Genomic DNA, 16,240 nt, shown 5'->3' on the forward strand with positions numbered 1-16,240 from the left:
TCTTTCAACCAGCTTCACCTGGAATGCTTTTCCAACAGTCTTGAAGGAGTTCCCACATATGTTGAGCACTTGTTGGCTGCTTTTCCTCCACTCTGAGGTCAAACTCATCCCAAAGCATCTCAAATGGGTTGAGGTCGGGTGATTGTGGAGGCCAGGTCATGTGATGCAGCACTCCATCACTCTCCTTGGTCAAATAGCCCTTACACAGCCTGGAGGTGTGTTGAGTCATTGTCCTGTTGAAAAACAAATTATAGTCCCTCTAAGTGCGAACCAGATGGGATGGCGTATCGCTGCAGAATGCTGTGGTAGCCATGTTTGAATTTAAGTGTGCCTTGAATTCTAAATAAATCACAGATAGTGTGACCAGCAAAGCACCATCTCACCTCCTCCTCCATGCTTCACAGTGGTGACCACACATGCGGAGATCATCCGTTCACATACTCTGTGTCTCACAAAGACACGGCGGTTGGAACCAAAAATCTCAAATTTGGACTCAGACCGAAAAGGACAGATTTCCACTGGTCTAATGTTCATTGCTCATGTTTCTTGCCTCAAGCAAGTCTTATTATTGGTGTCCTTTAGTAGTGGTTTCTTTGCAGCAAGTCGACCATGAAGGTCTGATTCACGCAGTCTCCTCTGAACAGTTGATGTTGAGATGTGTCTGTTACTTGAACTCTGTGAAGCATTTATTTGGGCTGCAATCTGAGATGCAGTTAACTCTAATGAAGTTATCCTCTGTAGCAGATGCAACTCTGTGTCTTCCTTTCCTGTGACGGTCCTCATGAGAGCCAGTTTCATCATAGCACTTTATGGTTTTTGCAACTGCACTTGAAGAACGTTTCAAAGTTCTTGAAATGTTCTGCATTGACTGACCTTCATCTCTTAAAGTAATGATGGACTTTCATTTCTCTTTGCGTATATGAGCTGTTTTTGCCATAATATGGACTTGCTCTTTTACCAAATTCCACAAATGAACTTTTAACAAGGCACACATGTTAATTGAAATGCATTCCAGGTCATGAAGCTGGTTGAGAGAATGCCAAGAGTGTGCAAAGCTGTCATCAAGACAAAGGATGGCTACTTTGAAAAATCTCAAATATAAAATGTGTTTTGATTTGATTAACACCTTTTTGGTTATTACATGATTCCATGTGTGTTATTTCATATTTTTTATGTATTCACTATTATTCTACAATTTAGAAAATAGTAAAAATAAAGAAAAACCCTTGAATGAGTATATGTGTCCAAACTTTTGACTGGTACTGTATATTGAACAAAAATATAAACGTGACATGCAACAATTTCAACGATTTTACTGAGTTCATATGAGGAATTTCCAGTTCATATAAGGAAATCGGTCAATGAAATAAATAAATTAGGCCCTAATGGATGTATTTCACATGACTGGGCAGAGGCGCAGCCATGGATGGGCCTGGGAGGGCATAGACCTACCTACTTGGGAGCCAGGACCAGCCAATCAAAATGAGTTTATACCCACATAAGGGCTTTATTGCAGACAGAAATAGTCCTCCGTTTCATCAGCTGTCCAGGTAGCTGATCTCAGACGATCCAGGTGACGATCAGGTGACGAAGCCGAATGTGGTGGTCCTGGGCTGGCATGGTTACACTTGGTCTGCGGTCGTGAGGCCTGTTGGACATACTGCCAAATTCTCTAAAACAACGTTGGGGCAGTTTATGGTAGAGAAAAGAAGATTATATTCTCTGGCAACAGCTCTGGTGGACATTCCTACAGTCAGCATGCCAGTCGCACGCTCCTTCAAAACTTGAGACATCTGTGGCATTGTGTTGTGTGACACAACTGCACATTTTAGAGTGGCCTTTTATTGTCCCCAGCACAAGTTGCACCTGTGTAATGATCTTGCTGTTTAATCAGCTTCTTAATATGCCACACCTGTCAGGTGGATGGATTATCTTGGCAAAGCAGAAATGCTCACTAACAGGGATGTTAACAAAAACATTTGAGAGAAATAAGCTTTTTGTGCATATGTGAAATCTCTGGGATCTTTTGTTTCAGCTCATGAAACATGTGACCAACACTTTACATGTTGCGTTTACATTTTTGTTCAGTATAATTACATCCATACAATTTTACAATGCTTGCCATGTGTAGGGTGATGTGTTGTTGTCCAAATGCAATACCCACTCTTGTTTTCCAGGGGAGCCCCAGTCTAGGGTTTCAGGGGGAGCCAGGAGACAAGGTACGCACCAACAAAACAAAACAACACAACTAATTATTAGGTGTTAATGATCGATTTTATTGATTAGTAATCGATTAATCATATCAGTTTATTAGGTCTTTAGCATCTTATTTGCTCACCCGACCCAACAAGAACTTCCCCCACCCCGTCCAACCATATCTACTGTACCCCTTCTTATCACTCATTTGATTTCAGCTATATTGAGAAGTAATTGATTTATTACATCAGTTAATTACATCAGTCTAAAGCTATTTAGACTGTTGATAGAGTGTAATATGACATAACCTGCATCCCAAATGTCACCGTATTCCTTATATAGTGCACTACTTTTGACCAGAGCCCATTTGTATCTATATGTCTTTCCCAATGGGAGGGAGACTGGCAACTTTATACTCACTGTAAATCAAATTAGATCAAACTGAAGACAGCCGGCTTAGGTTATTCTAGCTGTGTGTGTGTGTGTGTGTGTGTGTGTGTGTGTGTGTGTGTGTGTGTGTGTGTGTGTGTGTGTGTGTGTGTGTGTGTGTGTGTGTGTGTGTGTGTGTGTGTGTGTGTGTGTGTGCGTGCGTGCGTGCGTGCGTGCGTGCGTGCGTGCGTGCGTGCGTGCGTGCGTGCGTGCGTGCGCCTGCTATGTGTGCGTGCGTGTTGAGGATGGTTAAAATGCATGATGAAGGATGTCTTTTTGACCTCTGTGTGCATGCCATGTAATCGTTCTTGGTGATGGTTTGACACATCCTCTTCCCCTCTATTCAACCTCCTCCCATCTCCCCCCCCCCCCCCCCACTGACACATCTACCTCAATATATCACCAGTATCAGTGGTGGCGATTGGGTGGAGATATGGGAGGATGGGCTCATTGTAATGGCTGGAATGGAAAGAAGGGAACGGTTTCATTACATGGTTTCCATGTGTTTGATACCATTCCATTCACTCCATTTCAGTCATTATTAGGAGCCATCCTTCCCTCACCAGCCTCCTCTGGTTTGTTCCATCTCTATTATTTAAATATGATCTTGTCTTCAATGATTTTACAGTTCACCCCTGGTGTGTTTACAAATGCATGACAGTACTGCCACTGGGACGACTAGAGCCCTATGGAGGCAGCCATTTTGTTTCTCATTCTGAATCTGGACTCTTAACAAATCTGAACTCTAACAAATCTGAACGAGAAAGATCACAATCTAATATGTAATTGAAGGAACAAACAGTTGTCCTGTGGCATTACTAAAATAACATGTTTCCTTACTGTTGGATGGCAGCTCAGAGATTATTCTAGAACTTTTCATCACCCTCATAGAAGTCAATCATTTGTGGACTCTACTAAAAGTAGTCTTAGCACATTAGTTATGTACTGTCTGTCGCTTTGGATAAAAGCATCTGCTAACTGGCATCTTTATTACGTCTGTGTTAAGACTACTTTTAGTTGGTAGAAACAGACAATAACATATCGAATATTGTATCTATAAGATTCCCAACTAATTCTATGAATTCTATGTTGTATTATATTCAGCCTATAAAATCCACTTTATTGTATTATATTTCCAACCAATAAGATCTCTGAGCTGTCATGTGGGTGGGCGTGTCGTGGTCTGTGATTGGTGCTGGAATCACTTGCTCCTGCTTCCTGTGCTGCGTTATATTCCTTTGACCTTATTTGGGCATGTTGGTGCTGGAACATCATGGGAGTTTTGTCTCAGTATTCAGTATCCGTTGCATTTGAACACCAGTGAGAATGAATGACCCACTAACATTCACCACCGATCCATCAATGGCTGAATCCGCCATCTTGCCATCTTATCCTCCCTGCATGTATCTTGTTGTTCAACCCCCCAACAACAACAAACAAACAAACAAACAATAACAAACTACTAATTGGAAGTCGTGTTGAAAGAGGAACAGCTAGATTCACTGATAAGCCTTTTGGATAGATGACAAGCAAACATTTGAGTAAAGTCAGTGATTTATCCCTTTAATTCATTTTTTTTCCGATATTATATATTTTATGTTTTGGCCTGAGGAAATTGCTCTCTAAATTGTTTTCTTCTCAGTGACGTATCGGAAGAAAGATAAAGTCGGCCAGAGCTCTCTCTCTCTCTCTCTCTCTCTATCAATCCCCCTCTTTCTCTTCAATTCTCTCTTTATCAATCTCCCTCATACACGTTCTCTTACTCCTCCAATCCTATCTCCCCTTCTTCGTTCATGGGTTGTTCCACGAAATAGGTGCATTTTGCGCTCCTTTGATATTTTAAGTAGAAATTGTGAACCGATACTGTTATATTACATGTTATATTAAACGAAGTGCCCTTTAGTGTAGACCACATTGGATAATTAAATAAATCCAATTTTTAAGATGAACAAAGGCTTGCTAAAAAAGAAAATGGTGACACTTTCATTCAATTGCCACTCCCTGTTCCACACATCAAACGTCCATTCCCTGTGTCACAAAGGGATTCATGGCATATTTCAGATGAAATCGCCAACCCTGTTACTTTATTTGGCACTTAAAAGACATTAGATTAGAGAGTTTAATAGTCACATGTACAGTGTTGCAGATGTAATTACAGGGTACAGTTAGATTCTTGAGCTCCGAGCTCCAACAATGCAGGACGAAGGTAGCTGACTAGTGGTGGCTATTCAGCAGCCTGATGGTCAGGGGGTAGAAGCTATTGGCCAGTCTTACAGTTTTTGCCATGATGCTCCTGTACTGTCTTAGTGATGGAAACGGGGAGAACAGGCCATGGCTCGGGTTGCTGCGGTCCCTGATAATCTTTCTGCGACACCTGGTGTTGTAGGTGTCCTGGAGGGCACGCAGTGTGCAGCCAATGGCGTGTTTGGCTGAGCGTACCACCCTCTGTAGTGCCTTGTGGTCCTCAGCGGTGGAGTTGCCATGTACCCCAGACAGTATGCTTTCGATGGTGCTCCTGTAGAACACTGCGAGGGCCCTTTGGGGACAGGCTACATTTCTTCAGCATCCTGAGGTTGAAGAGTCAGTGTCGTTCTCGACCACTGTGTCGTTGTGGTGTAGGCACCTACTGTAGCCATTTTTATTATTTAACCTCTTGAGATGGGAAAACTCGTTTTTTATGAATGTGAACATGTGCTATTTATTTGGTGAAATGTTTTTTATTTATACCAAGTTACACTTCTCAAAAGGGACCGAATTGGTGGAACGACCTTAATGCAATCCCACCATCTCATCCCCTACTTCTCACTCTCACTTTGAGTCTCTCTATCTTTCTCTTTTCCTGTCTTTTTATCTTCATTTCATTTTATCACCTTTCCTATCGCTCTCTTTTTGTTTAATGTGTTCTCCTTCTATCTCTCGTTCCCTCTTTTCCTATTTCTCCCTCTTCATCCCTCTCCTTTTCCCTTCTCTCTCCCTGGCCCTCTCTCTCCCTGGCCCTCTCTCTCCCTGGCCCTCTCTCTCCCTGGCCCTCTCTCTCCCTGGCCCTCTCTCTCCCTGGCCCTCTCTCTCCCTGGCCCTCTCTCTCCCTGGCCCTCTCTCTCCCTGGCCTTCTCTCTCCCTGGCCTTCTCTCTCCCTGGCCCTCTCTCTCCCTGGCCCTCTCTCTCCCTGGCCCTCTCTCTCCCTGGCCCTCTCTCTCCCTGGCCCTCTCTCTCCTGGCCCTCTCTCCCTGGCCTTCTCTCTCCCTGGCCCTCTCTCTCCCTGGCCCTCTCTCTCCCTGGCCCTCTCTCTCCCTGGCCCTCTCTCTCCCTGGCCCTCTCTCTCCCTGGCCCTCTCTCTCCCTGGCCTTCTCTCTCCCTGGCCCTCTCTCTCCCTGGCCCTCTCTCTCCCTGGCCCTCTCTCTCCCTGGCCCTCTCTCTCCCTGGCCCTCTCTCTTTCTGGCCCTCTCTCTCCCTGGCCCTCTCTCTCCCTGGCCCTCTCTCTCCCTGGCCCTCTCTCTCCCTGGCCCTCTCTCTCCCTGGCCCTCTCTCTCCCTGGCCCTCTCTCTCCCTGGCCCTCTCTCTTTCTGGCTCTCTTTCTTGCCACCTCTCCCTCTCCTCTATCTCTCCACCTCTCTTTTTCCTTCTCCATCTTCTCCCTCTCTCTCAATCTTCCAACCCTCACCCCCCCCATCCCCCACCCCCCTTTGCTCTCAACTTTCCAACTTCCAAATTCCTCCCGCACCCTTCAACCTCCAACCTCCTCATCCTCCCGTCTGATTGGCTAATAATGACTGACTCACATGTGTTGTCCTCTGGATCACCAGGGCGACGCAGGTCAGCCCGGACCCCGAGGCGTGCCCGGCGACGAGCCGCTAGTAGGCGCACCTATTACCACTATCTACAAAGGAGATAAGGTAACACAGACAGGAGCAGTGGTCCCCGCCCGCCGGAGGGGTGAGAAAGAGGGAGGAGAGGAGGGGGGAGGAAGACACTGAGGCAGGGGGGAAGAGAGGGGACGAAAGGCTGGTCTAAGACACAGAATCACAAAAGCATCTTGATTATATATTATGGAAAGTAGTATTACAAAATACCATTGAGGGTTGTAGTTGACGTGTCTCTACTCTTTTATGACAGTCAACCTGAAGTTGACAGATAACCCGATGTTGACTTGCCTCCATCTTGCCAAACTAATGTAATTCTGCTTCTGGTGTAGCACTACAAAGCACAGGGGTTGGGAAGCTCTCCAAAGCAAGTATGATGCAAATAATCAGCAACTGTACTGTTAGCTGTGGATGACATAAGTAATGATAGTGTGGGAAGTAAAAACATCGCAATAGGGGAAGGGATAGTATACTGTGTGACTGACCGGCCCTTCATACTCCCCAACCCCCCTGCCGCCAAACTCTACCTTGCCCGAAACCCCCCCAACCCCCTACACTACCACCCCTCCTAGGGTCACACACACACACACAGTCCGTCCCTCCAACTACCCCTACCCCCTCTCCTCTCTAGACCAACCCTCCAACCTATCCCTCCAAATCTACCTGAAAACAACTGCTGTTGCCACCACCCAACCAAGCCCCTCCCTCCTCCCCTCCAACCCTCCTCTCCCTCAACCCCCATCGTGTTGCCATGTAAAAACTCTCTCTTCCTTGGTTACCGTTACCCAGGGCGATGTGGGCCCGCAGGGAGACCCAGGCAGGCCCTTGGTCAATGGAGTGGTGGAGTTTGTGGGCTTTCCTAAAGGAGACAAAGGACCTAAGGTTTGTGATGAGAGAAACACACGTTCAGCTCCAGGGCTCCAGAGAGGAGGCCTGGGTAGCCGACCCACTCTCCCCCAGCCGGGTTGCTCCATCCTGGCATGGAGCCGAGCCGTGGTGGGGGGGGTGGGTGGTGGAAGGTGGAGGTGATACTATGCCCCACCTATAGCTGGCTCGCTGGCTGGCTCCTGGAGTGTCATACAGTCCCCCGCGCCCCCCAACCATCCCCTCTCCCGGCCTACACCCCCCCTCCCTTCCCTCCCCCAGTGTCCGTGTCCCATTCCATTATCCCATTATACACCCCCCCTTCCCTTCCCTCCCCCCAGTGTCCGTGTCCCATTCCATTATCCCATTATACACCCCCCCCCTTCCCTTCCCTCCCCCAGTGTCCGTGTCCCATTCCATTATCCCATTATACACCCGCACCCCTTCCCTTCCCTCCCCCAGTGTCCGTGTCCCATTCCATTATCCCATTATACACCCGCACCCCCTCCCTTCCCTCCCCCAGTGTCCGTGTCCCATTCCATTATCCCATTATACACCCGCACCCCTCCCTTCCCTCCCCCAGTGTCCGTGTCCCATTCCATTATCCCATTATACACCCCCCCCTCCCTTCCCTCCCCCCAGTGTCCGTGTCCCATTCCATTATCCCATTATACACCCCCCCCTTCCCTTCCCTCCCCCCAGTGTCCGTGTCCCATTCCATTATCCCATTATACACCCGCACCCCCTTCCCTTCCCTCCCCCAGTGTCCGTGTCCCATTCCATTATCCCATTATACACACGCACCCCTTCCCTTCCCTTCCCTCCCCCAGTGTCCGTGTCCCATTCCATTATCCCATTATACACCCGCACCCCCTCCCTTCCCTCCCCCAGTGTCCGTGTCCCATTCCATTATCCCATTATACACCCCCCCTCCCTTCCCTCCCCCAGTGTCCGTGTCCCATTCCATTATCCCATTATACACCCCCCTTCCCTTCCCTCCCCCAGTGTCCGTGTCCCATTCCATTATCCCATTATACACCCCCCCCTTCCCTCCCCCAGTGTCCGTGTCCCATTCCATTATCCCATTATACACCCGCACCCCTCCCTTCCCTCCCCCAGTGTCCGTGTCCCATTCCATTATCCCATTATACACCCCCTCCCTTCCCTCCCCCAGTGTCCGTGTCCCATTCCATTATCCCATTATACACCCGCACCCCTCCCTTCCCTCCCCCCAGTGTCCGTGTCCCATTCCATTATCCCATTATACACCCCCCTCCCTTCCCTCCCCCCAGTGTCCGTGTCCCATTCCATTATCCCATTATACACCCGCACCCCCCCTTCCCTCCCCCAGTGTCCGTGTCCCATTCCATTATCCCATTATACACCCGCACCCCCCTTCCCTTCCCTCCCCCAGTGTCCGTGTCCCATTCCATTATCCCATTATACACCCGCACCCCTTCCCTTCCCTCCCCCAGTGTCCGTGTCCCATTCCATTATCCCATTATACACCCGCACCCCCTCCCTTCCCTCCCCCAGTGTCCGTGTCCCATTCCATTATCCCATTATACACCCCCCTTCCCTTCCCTCCCCCAGTGTCCGTGTCCCATTCCATTATCCCATTATACACCCCCCTCCCTTCCCTCCCCCAGTGTCCGTGTCCCATTCCATTATCCCATTATACACCCGCACCCCTCCCTTCCCTACCCCCAGTGTCCGTGTCCCATTCCATTATCCCATTATACACCCCCTCCCTTCCCTCCCCCAGTATCCGTGTCCCATTCCATTATCCCGTTATACACCCGCACCCCTCCCTTCCCTCCCCCAGTGTCCGTGTCCCATTCCATTATCCCATTATACACCCCCCCCTCCCTTCCCTCCCCCAGTGTCCGTGTCCCATTCCATTATCCCATTATACACCCCCTCCCTTCCCTCCCCCAGTGTCCGTGTCCCATTCCATTATCCCATTATACACCCGCACCCCTTCCCTTCCCTCCCCCAGTGTCCGTGTCCCATTCCATTATCCCATTATACACCCCCCCTCCCTTCCCTCCCCCAGTGTCCGTGTCCCATTCCATTATCCCATTATACACCCCCCCTCCCTTCCCTCCCCCAGTGTCCGTGTCCCATTCCATTATCCCATTATACACCCCCTCCCTTCCCTCCCCCAGTGTCCGTGTCCCATTCCATTATCCCATTATACACCCCCTCCCTTCCCTCCCCCAGTGTCCGTGTCCCATTCCATTATCCCATTATACACCCCCTTCCCTTCCCTCCCCCAGTGTCCGTGTCGCATTCCATTATCCCATTATACACCCCCTCCCTTGCCTCCCCCAGTGTCCGTGTCCCATTCCATTATCCCATTATACACCCCCTCCCTTCCCTCCCCCAGTGTCCGTGTCCCATTCCATTATCCCATTATACACCCCCTCCCTTCCCTCCCCCAGTGTCCGTGTCCCATTCCATTATCCCATTATACACCCCACCCCTCCCTTCCCTCCCCCAGTGTCCGTGTCCCATTCCATTATCCCATTATACACCCGCACCCCCTCCCTTCCCTCCCCCCAGTGTCCGTGTCCCATTCCATTATCCCATTATACACCCCCCCTCCCTTCCCTCCCCCAGTGTCCGTGTCCCATTCCATTATCCCATTATACACACCCCCTCCCTTCCCTCCCCCAGTGTCCGTGTCCCATTCCATTATCCCATTATACACCCCCCCCCCTCCCTTCCCTCCCCCAGTGTCCGTGTCCCATTCCATTATCCCATTATACACCCCCTCCCTTCCCTCCCCCCAGTGTCCGTGTCCCATTCCATTATCCCATTATACACCCCCCTCCCTTCCCTCCCCCAGTGTCCGTGTCCCATTCCATTATCCCATTATACACCCCCCCCCCTCCCTTCCCTCCCCCAGTGTCCGTGTCCCATTCCATTATCCCATTATACACCCCCCTCCCTTCCCTCCCCCAGTGTCCGTGTCCCATTCCATTATCCCATTATACACCCCCCCCTCACTTTCCTCCCCCCAGTGTCCGTGTCCCATTCCATTATCCCATTATACACCCCCTCCCTCCCTTCCCTCCCCCAGTGTCCGTGTCCCATTCCATTATCCCATTATACACCCGCACCCCCTCCCTTCCCTCCCCCAGTGTCCGTGTCCCATTCCATTATCCCATTATACACCCCCCCTTCCCTTCCCTCCCCCAGTGTCCGTGTCCCATTCCATTATCCCATTATACACCCCCCCTCCCTTCCCTCCCCCCAGTGTCCGTGTCCCATTCCATTATCCCATTATACACCCGCACCCCTCCCTTCCCTCCCCCCAGTGTCCGTGTCCCATTCCATTATCCCATTATACACCCCCCCCCCTTCCCTCCCCCAGTGTCCGTGTCCCATTTAATTATCCCATTATACACCCGCACCCCTCCCTTCCCTCCCCCCAGTGTCCGTGTCCCATTCCATTATCCCATTATACACCCCCCCCCTTCCCCCCCCAGTCTCCGTGTCCCATTCCATTATCCCATTATACACCCCCCCCTCCCTTCCCTCCCCCAGTGTCCGTGTCCCATTCCATTATCCCATTATACACCCCCCCCCTCCCTTCCCTCCCCCAGTGTCCGTGTCCCATTCCATTATCCCATTATACACCCCCCCTCCCTTCCCTCCCCCCAGTGTCCGTGTCCCATTCCATTATCCCATTATACACCCGCACCCCTCCCTTCCCTCCCCCAGTGTCCGTGTCCCATTCCATTATCCCATTATACACCCCCCCCCCTTCCCTCCCCCCAGTGTCCGTGTCCCATTTAATTATCCCATTATACACCCGCACCCCTCCCTTCCCTCCCCCAGTGTCCGTGTCCCATTCCATTATCCCATTATACACCCCCCTCCCTTCCCTCCCCCAGTGTCCGTGTCCCATTCCATTATCCCATTATACACCCCCCTCCCTTCCCTCCCCCAGTGTCCGTGTCCCATTCCATTATCCCATTATACACCCCCTCCCTTCCCTCCCCCCAGTGTCCGTGTCCCATTCCATTATCCCAGTATACACCCCCCCTCCCTTCCCTCCCCCAGTGTCCGTGTCCCATTCCATTATCCCATTATACACCCCCCCCTCCCTTCCCTCCCCCCAGTGTCCGTGTCCCATTCCATTATCCCATTATACACCCCCTCCCTCCCTTCCCTCCCCCAGTGTCCGTGTCCCATTCCATTATCCCATTATACACCCCCCCCCCCTTCCCTCCCCCAGTGTCCGTGTCCCATTCCATTATCCCATTATACACCCCCCCTCCCTTCCCTCCCCCAGTGTCCGTGTCCCATTTAATTATCCCATTATACACCCGCACCCCCTCCTTCCCTCCCCCAGTGTCCGTGTCCCATTCCATTATCCCATTATACACCCCCTCCCTTCCCTCCCCCAGTGTCCGTGTCCCATTCCATTATCCCATTATACACCCCCCTCCCTTCCCTCCCCCAGTGTCCGTGTCCCATTCCATTATCCCATTATACACCCCCCCTTCCCTTCCCTCCCCCAGTGTCCGTGTCCCATTCATTATCCCATTATACACCCCCTCCCTTCCCTCCCCCAGTGTCCGTGTCCCATTCCATTATCCCATTATACACCCGCACCCCTCCCTTCCCTCCCCCCAGTGTCCGTGTCCCATTCCATTATCCCATTATACACCCCCCTCCCTTCCCTCCCCCAGTGTCCGTGTCCCATTTAATTATCCCATTATACACCCCACCCCTCCCTTCCCTCCCCCCAGTGTCCGTGTCCCATTCCATTATCCCATTATACACCCCCCCCTCCCTTCCCTCCCCCAGTGTCCGTGTCCCATTCCATTATCCCATTATACACCCCCCCCCCTTCCCTCCCCCCAGTGTCCGTGTCCCATTCCATTATCCCATTATACACCCCCCTTCCCTTCCCTCCCCCAGTGTCCGTGTCCCATTCATTATCCCATTATACACCCCCCCCTCCCTTCCCTCCCCCCAGTGTCCGTGTCCCATTCCATTATCCCATTATACACCCGCACCCCTCCCTTCCCTCCCCCAGTGTCCGTGTCCCATTCCATTATCCCATTATACACCCCCCCCCCCTTCCCTCCCCCCAGTGTCCGTGTCCCATTTAATTATCCCATTATACACCCGCACCCCTCCCTTCCCTCCCCCAGTGTCCGTGTCCCATTCCATTATCCCATTATACACCCCCCTCCCTTCCCTCCCCCAGTGTCCGTGTCCCATTCCATTATCCCATTATACACCCCCCCCCCTTCCCTCCCCCAGTGTCCGTGTCCCATTCCATTATCCCATTATACACCCGCACCCCTTCCCTTCCCTCCCCCAGTGTCCGTGTCCCATTCCATTATCCCATTATACACCCCCTCCCTTCCCTCCCCCAGTGTCCGTGTCCCATTCCATTATCCCATTATACACCCCCACCCTCCCTTCCCTCCCCCCAGTGTCCGTGTCCCATTCCATTATCCCATTATACACCCCCCCCTTCCCTTCCCTCCCCCAGTGTCCGTGTCGCATTCCATTATCCCATTATACACCCCCTCCCTTCCCTCCCCCAGTGTCCGTGTCCCATTCCATTATCCCATTATACACCCCCCTCCCTTCCCTCCCCCCAGTGTCCGTGTCCCATTCCATTATCCCATTATACACCCCCCCTCCCTTCCCTCCCCCAGTGTCCGTGTCCCTTTCCATTATCCCATTATACACCCCCCTCCCTTCCCTCCCCCAGTGTCCGTGTCCCATTCCATTATCCTATTATACACCCCCTCCCTTCCCTCCCCCAGTGTCCGTGTCCCATTCCATTATCCCATTATACACCCCCTCCCTTCCCTCCCCCAGTGTCCGTGTCCCATTCCATTATCCCATTATACACCCGCACCCCCTCCCTTCCCTCCCCCAGTGTCCGTGTCCCATTCCATTATCCCATTATACACCCCCCTCCCTTCCCTCCCCCAGTGTCTGTGTCCCATTCCATTATCCCATTATACACCCCCCCCTCCCTTCCTTCCCCCAGTGTCCGTGTCCCATTCCATTATCCCATTATACACCCCCTCCCTTCCCTCCCCCAGTGTCCGTGTCCCATTCCATTATCCCATTATACACCCCCCCTCCCTTCCCTCCCCCCAGTGTCCGTGTCCCATTCCATTATCCCATTATACACCCCCTCCCCCTTCCCTCCCCCAGTGTCCGTGTCCCATTCCATTATCCCATTATACACCCCCCTCCCTTCCCTCCCCCAGTGTCCGTGTCCCATTCCATTATCCCATTATACACCCCCTCCCTTCCCTCCCCCAGTGTCCGTGTCTCATTCCATTATCCCATTATACACCCCCCTTCCCTTCCCTCCCCCAGTGTCCGTGTCCCATTCCATTATCCCATTATACACCCGCACCCCTTCCCTTCCCTCCCCCAGTGTCCGTGTCCCATTCCTTTATCCCATTATACACCCGCACCCCTTCCCTTCCCTCCCCCAGTGTCCGTGTCCCATTCCATTATCCCATTATACACCCCCCTCCCTTCCCTCCCCCCAGTGTCCGTGTCCCATTCCATTATCCCATTATACACCCCCCCCCTCCCTTCCCTCCCCCCAGTGTCCGTGTCCCATTCCATTATCCCATTATACACCCCCCTCCCTTCCCTCCCCCAGTGTCCGTGTCCCATTCCATTATCCCATTATACACCCCCCTCCCTTCCCTCCCCCAGTGTCCGTGTCCCATTCCATTATCCCATTATACACCCCCCCCCTTCCCTACCCCAGTGTCCGTGTCCCATTCCATTATCCCATTATACACCCCCCCTCCCTTCCCTCCCCCAGTGTCCGTGTCCCATTCCATTATCCCATTATACACCCCCCTTCCCTTCCCTCCCCCAGTGTCCGTGTCCCATTCCATTATCCCATTATACACCCGCACCCCTTCCCTTCCCTCCCCCAGTGTCCGTGTCCCATTCCATTATCCCATTATACACCCCCCCTTCCCTTCCCTCCCCCAGTGTCCGTGTCCCATTCCATTATCCCATTATACACCCCCCCCTCTTCCCTTCCCTCCCCCAGTGTCCGTGTCCCTTCCATTATCCCATTATACACCCCCCCTCCCTTCCCTCCCCCCAGTGTCCGTGTCCCATTCCATTATCCCATTATACACCCGCACCCCTTCCCTTCCCTCCCCCAGTGTCCGTGTCCCATTCCATTATCCCATTATACACCCCCCTTCCCTTCCCTCCCCCCAGTGTCCGTGTCCCATTCCATTATCCCATTATACACCCGCACCCCATCGCAATGTCATACTGCAGTTATTATTGAGTTGTTTGTTTTCTTACTGTGTGTTTTTATATCAGTTGTTGCACACAGAATACAAAGTACATAACAGGATTAGTGTAATATTGAAAGACAATGAAAATCTGCAGATTTTGAACTTTGTCATTTCAGGTGCACAACAAGAGATTATTATGGTACTGTAAAGTACTGTAAAGTGAAGAATATCTACTGTTTGCATCATGCACATGTTTACACAGAGACTTTACTAATGTTACTGTACTCTGTCAATCGGATGCTTTAGTATCACTTCAAGTGGACATAAGACATAAGCATTAGCAGTGAAAGGTTTTCATCCGTCATTGCTGTTATGTAACCTGTTTTTTCCTCCTCGTTGCTTTATGCTGTTTATTTTGTTTTCTTCCTGAATGATGGCGTCTGGACTTTCCTCCAGTGAGGACAACTGTGGGGTTGTCATTATGTTTCTGTAACGTTTCCTTTTGCTTTTCTCCATTCCCTGCTCTCTCTTTCTCTCTCTCTCTCTCTCTCTCTCCCTCCATCTCTCTCTCAGGGGGAAGGGGGTTACAAAGGAGTGCGTGGACCAACTGGTAGACCCGGCCCACCTGTAAGTGTGTCTGTCTTGTCTGTTGGGGACAATAAAGATTTATTTAATTGAATAGCTATTTGCAGTAGAGCATAAAGAATGCTATTTCAACCAAAATTGAGAATGTACTGTCACTGTTAATGCTTCAAACAGTGTGTGCTTCCCAAATGGCACCCTGTTCCCTAATAGTGCACTACTTTTGACCAGAGCCTTAAATGGGCAATCTGCCATTGTTAAAGCAATTTTTGGACTGAAATTAATGATAAACTCACCAAAAAAAGAAACATCCCTTTTTCAAGACCCTGTCTTTACAAGATAATTCGTCAAAATCCAAATAACTTCACAGATCTTAATTGTAAAGGGTTTAAACACTGTTTCCCATGCTTTTTCAATGAACCATAACCAATTAATGAACATGCACATGTGGAACGGTCATTAAGACACTAACATCTTACAGACAGTAGGCAATTAAGGTCACAGTTATGAAAACTTAGGACACTAAAGAGGCCTTTGTACTGACTCTGAAAAACACCAAAAGAAAGATGCCCAAGGGTCCCTGCTCATCTGTGTAAACGTGCCTTGGGCATGCTGCAAGGAGGCATGAGGACTGCAGATGTAGCCAGGTCACCACCTCAAGCTGAACCTCGGCAAGACGGAGCTGCTCTTCCTCCCGGGGAAGGACTGCCCGTTCCATGATCTCGCCATCACGGTTGACAACTCCATTGTGTCCTCCTCCCAGAGCGCCAAGAACCTTGGCGTGATCCTGGACAACACCCTGTCGTTCTCAACCAACATCAAGGCGGTGGCCCGTTCCTGTAGGTTCATGCTCTACAACATCCGCAGAGTACGACCCTGCCTCACACAGGAAGCGGCGCAGGTCCTAATCCAGGCACTTGTCATCTCCCGTCTGGATTACTGCAACTCGCTGTTGGCTGGGCTCCCTGCCTGTGCCATTAAACCCCTTCAACTCATCCAGAACGCCGCAGCCCGTCTGGTGTTCAACCTTCCCAAGTTCTCTCA

At 51.0% G+C, this 16,240-nt stretch overlaps 1 protein-coding gene across 1 annotated transcript in view; it reads left to right on the forward strand.

The window, feature by feature from the left end:
• The window catches only part of LOC124014575 (collagen alpha-6(IV) chain-like), a 186,653-nt gene that overhangs the window by 128,635 nt on the left and 41,778 nt on the right, over positions 1–16,240 (forward strand). The window contains 3 exon segments of the mRNA XM_046329734.1: positions 2,178–2,219; positions 7,275–7,367; positions 15,188–15,241. Of these exon segments, the coding sequence (XP_046185690.1) occupies positions 2,178–2,219; positions 7,275–7,367; positions 15,188–15,241 (189 nt within the window).

Source organism: Oncorhynchus gorbuscha, linkage group LG25, assembly GCF_021184085.1.
Source record: "Oncorhynchus gorbuscha isolate QuinsamMale2020 ecotype Even-year linkage group LG25, OgorEven_v1.0, whole genome shotgun sequence".
NCBI classification, from domain to species: Eukaryota; Metazoa; Chordata; class Actinopteri; order Salmoniformes; family Salmonidae; genus Oncorhynchus; species Oncorhynchus gorbuscha.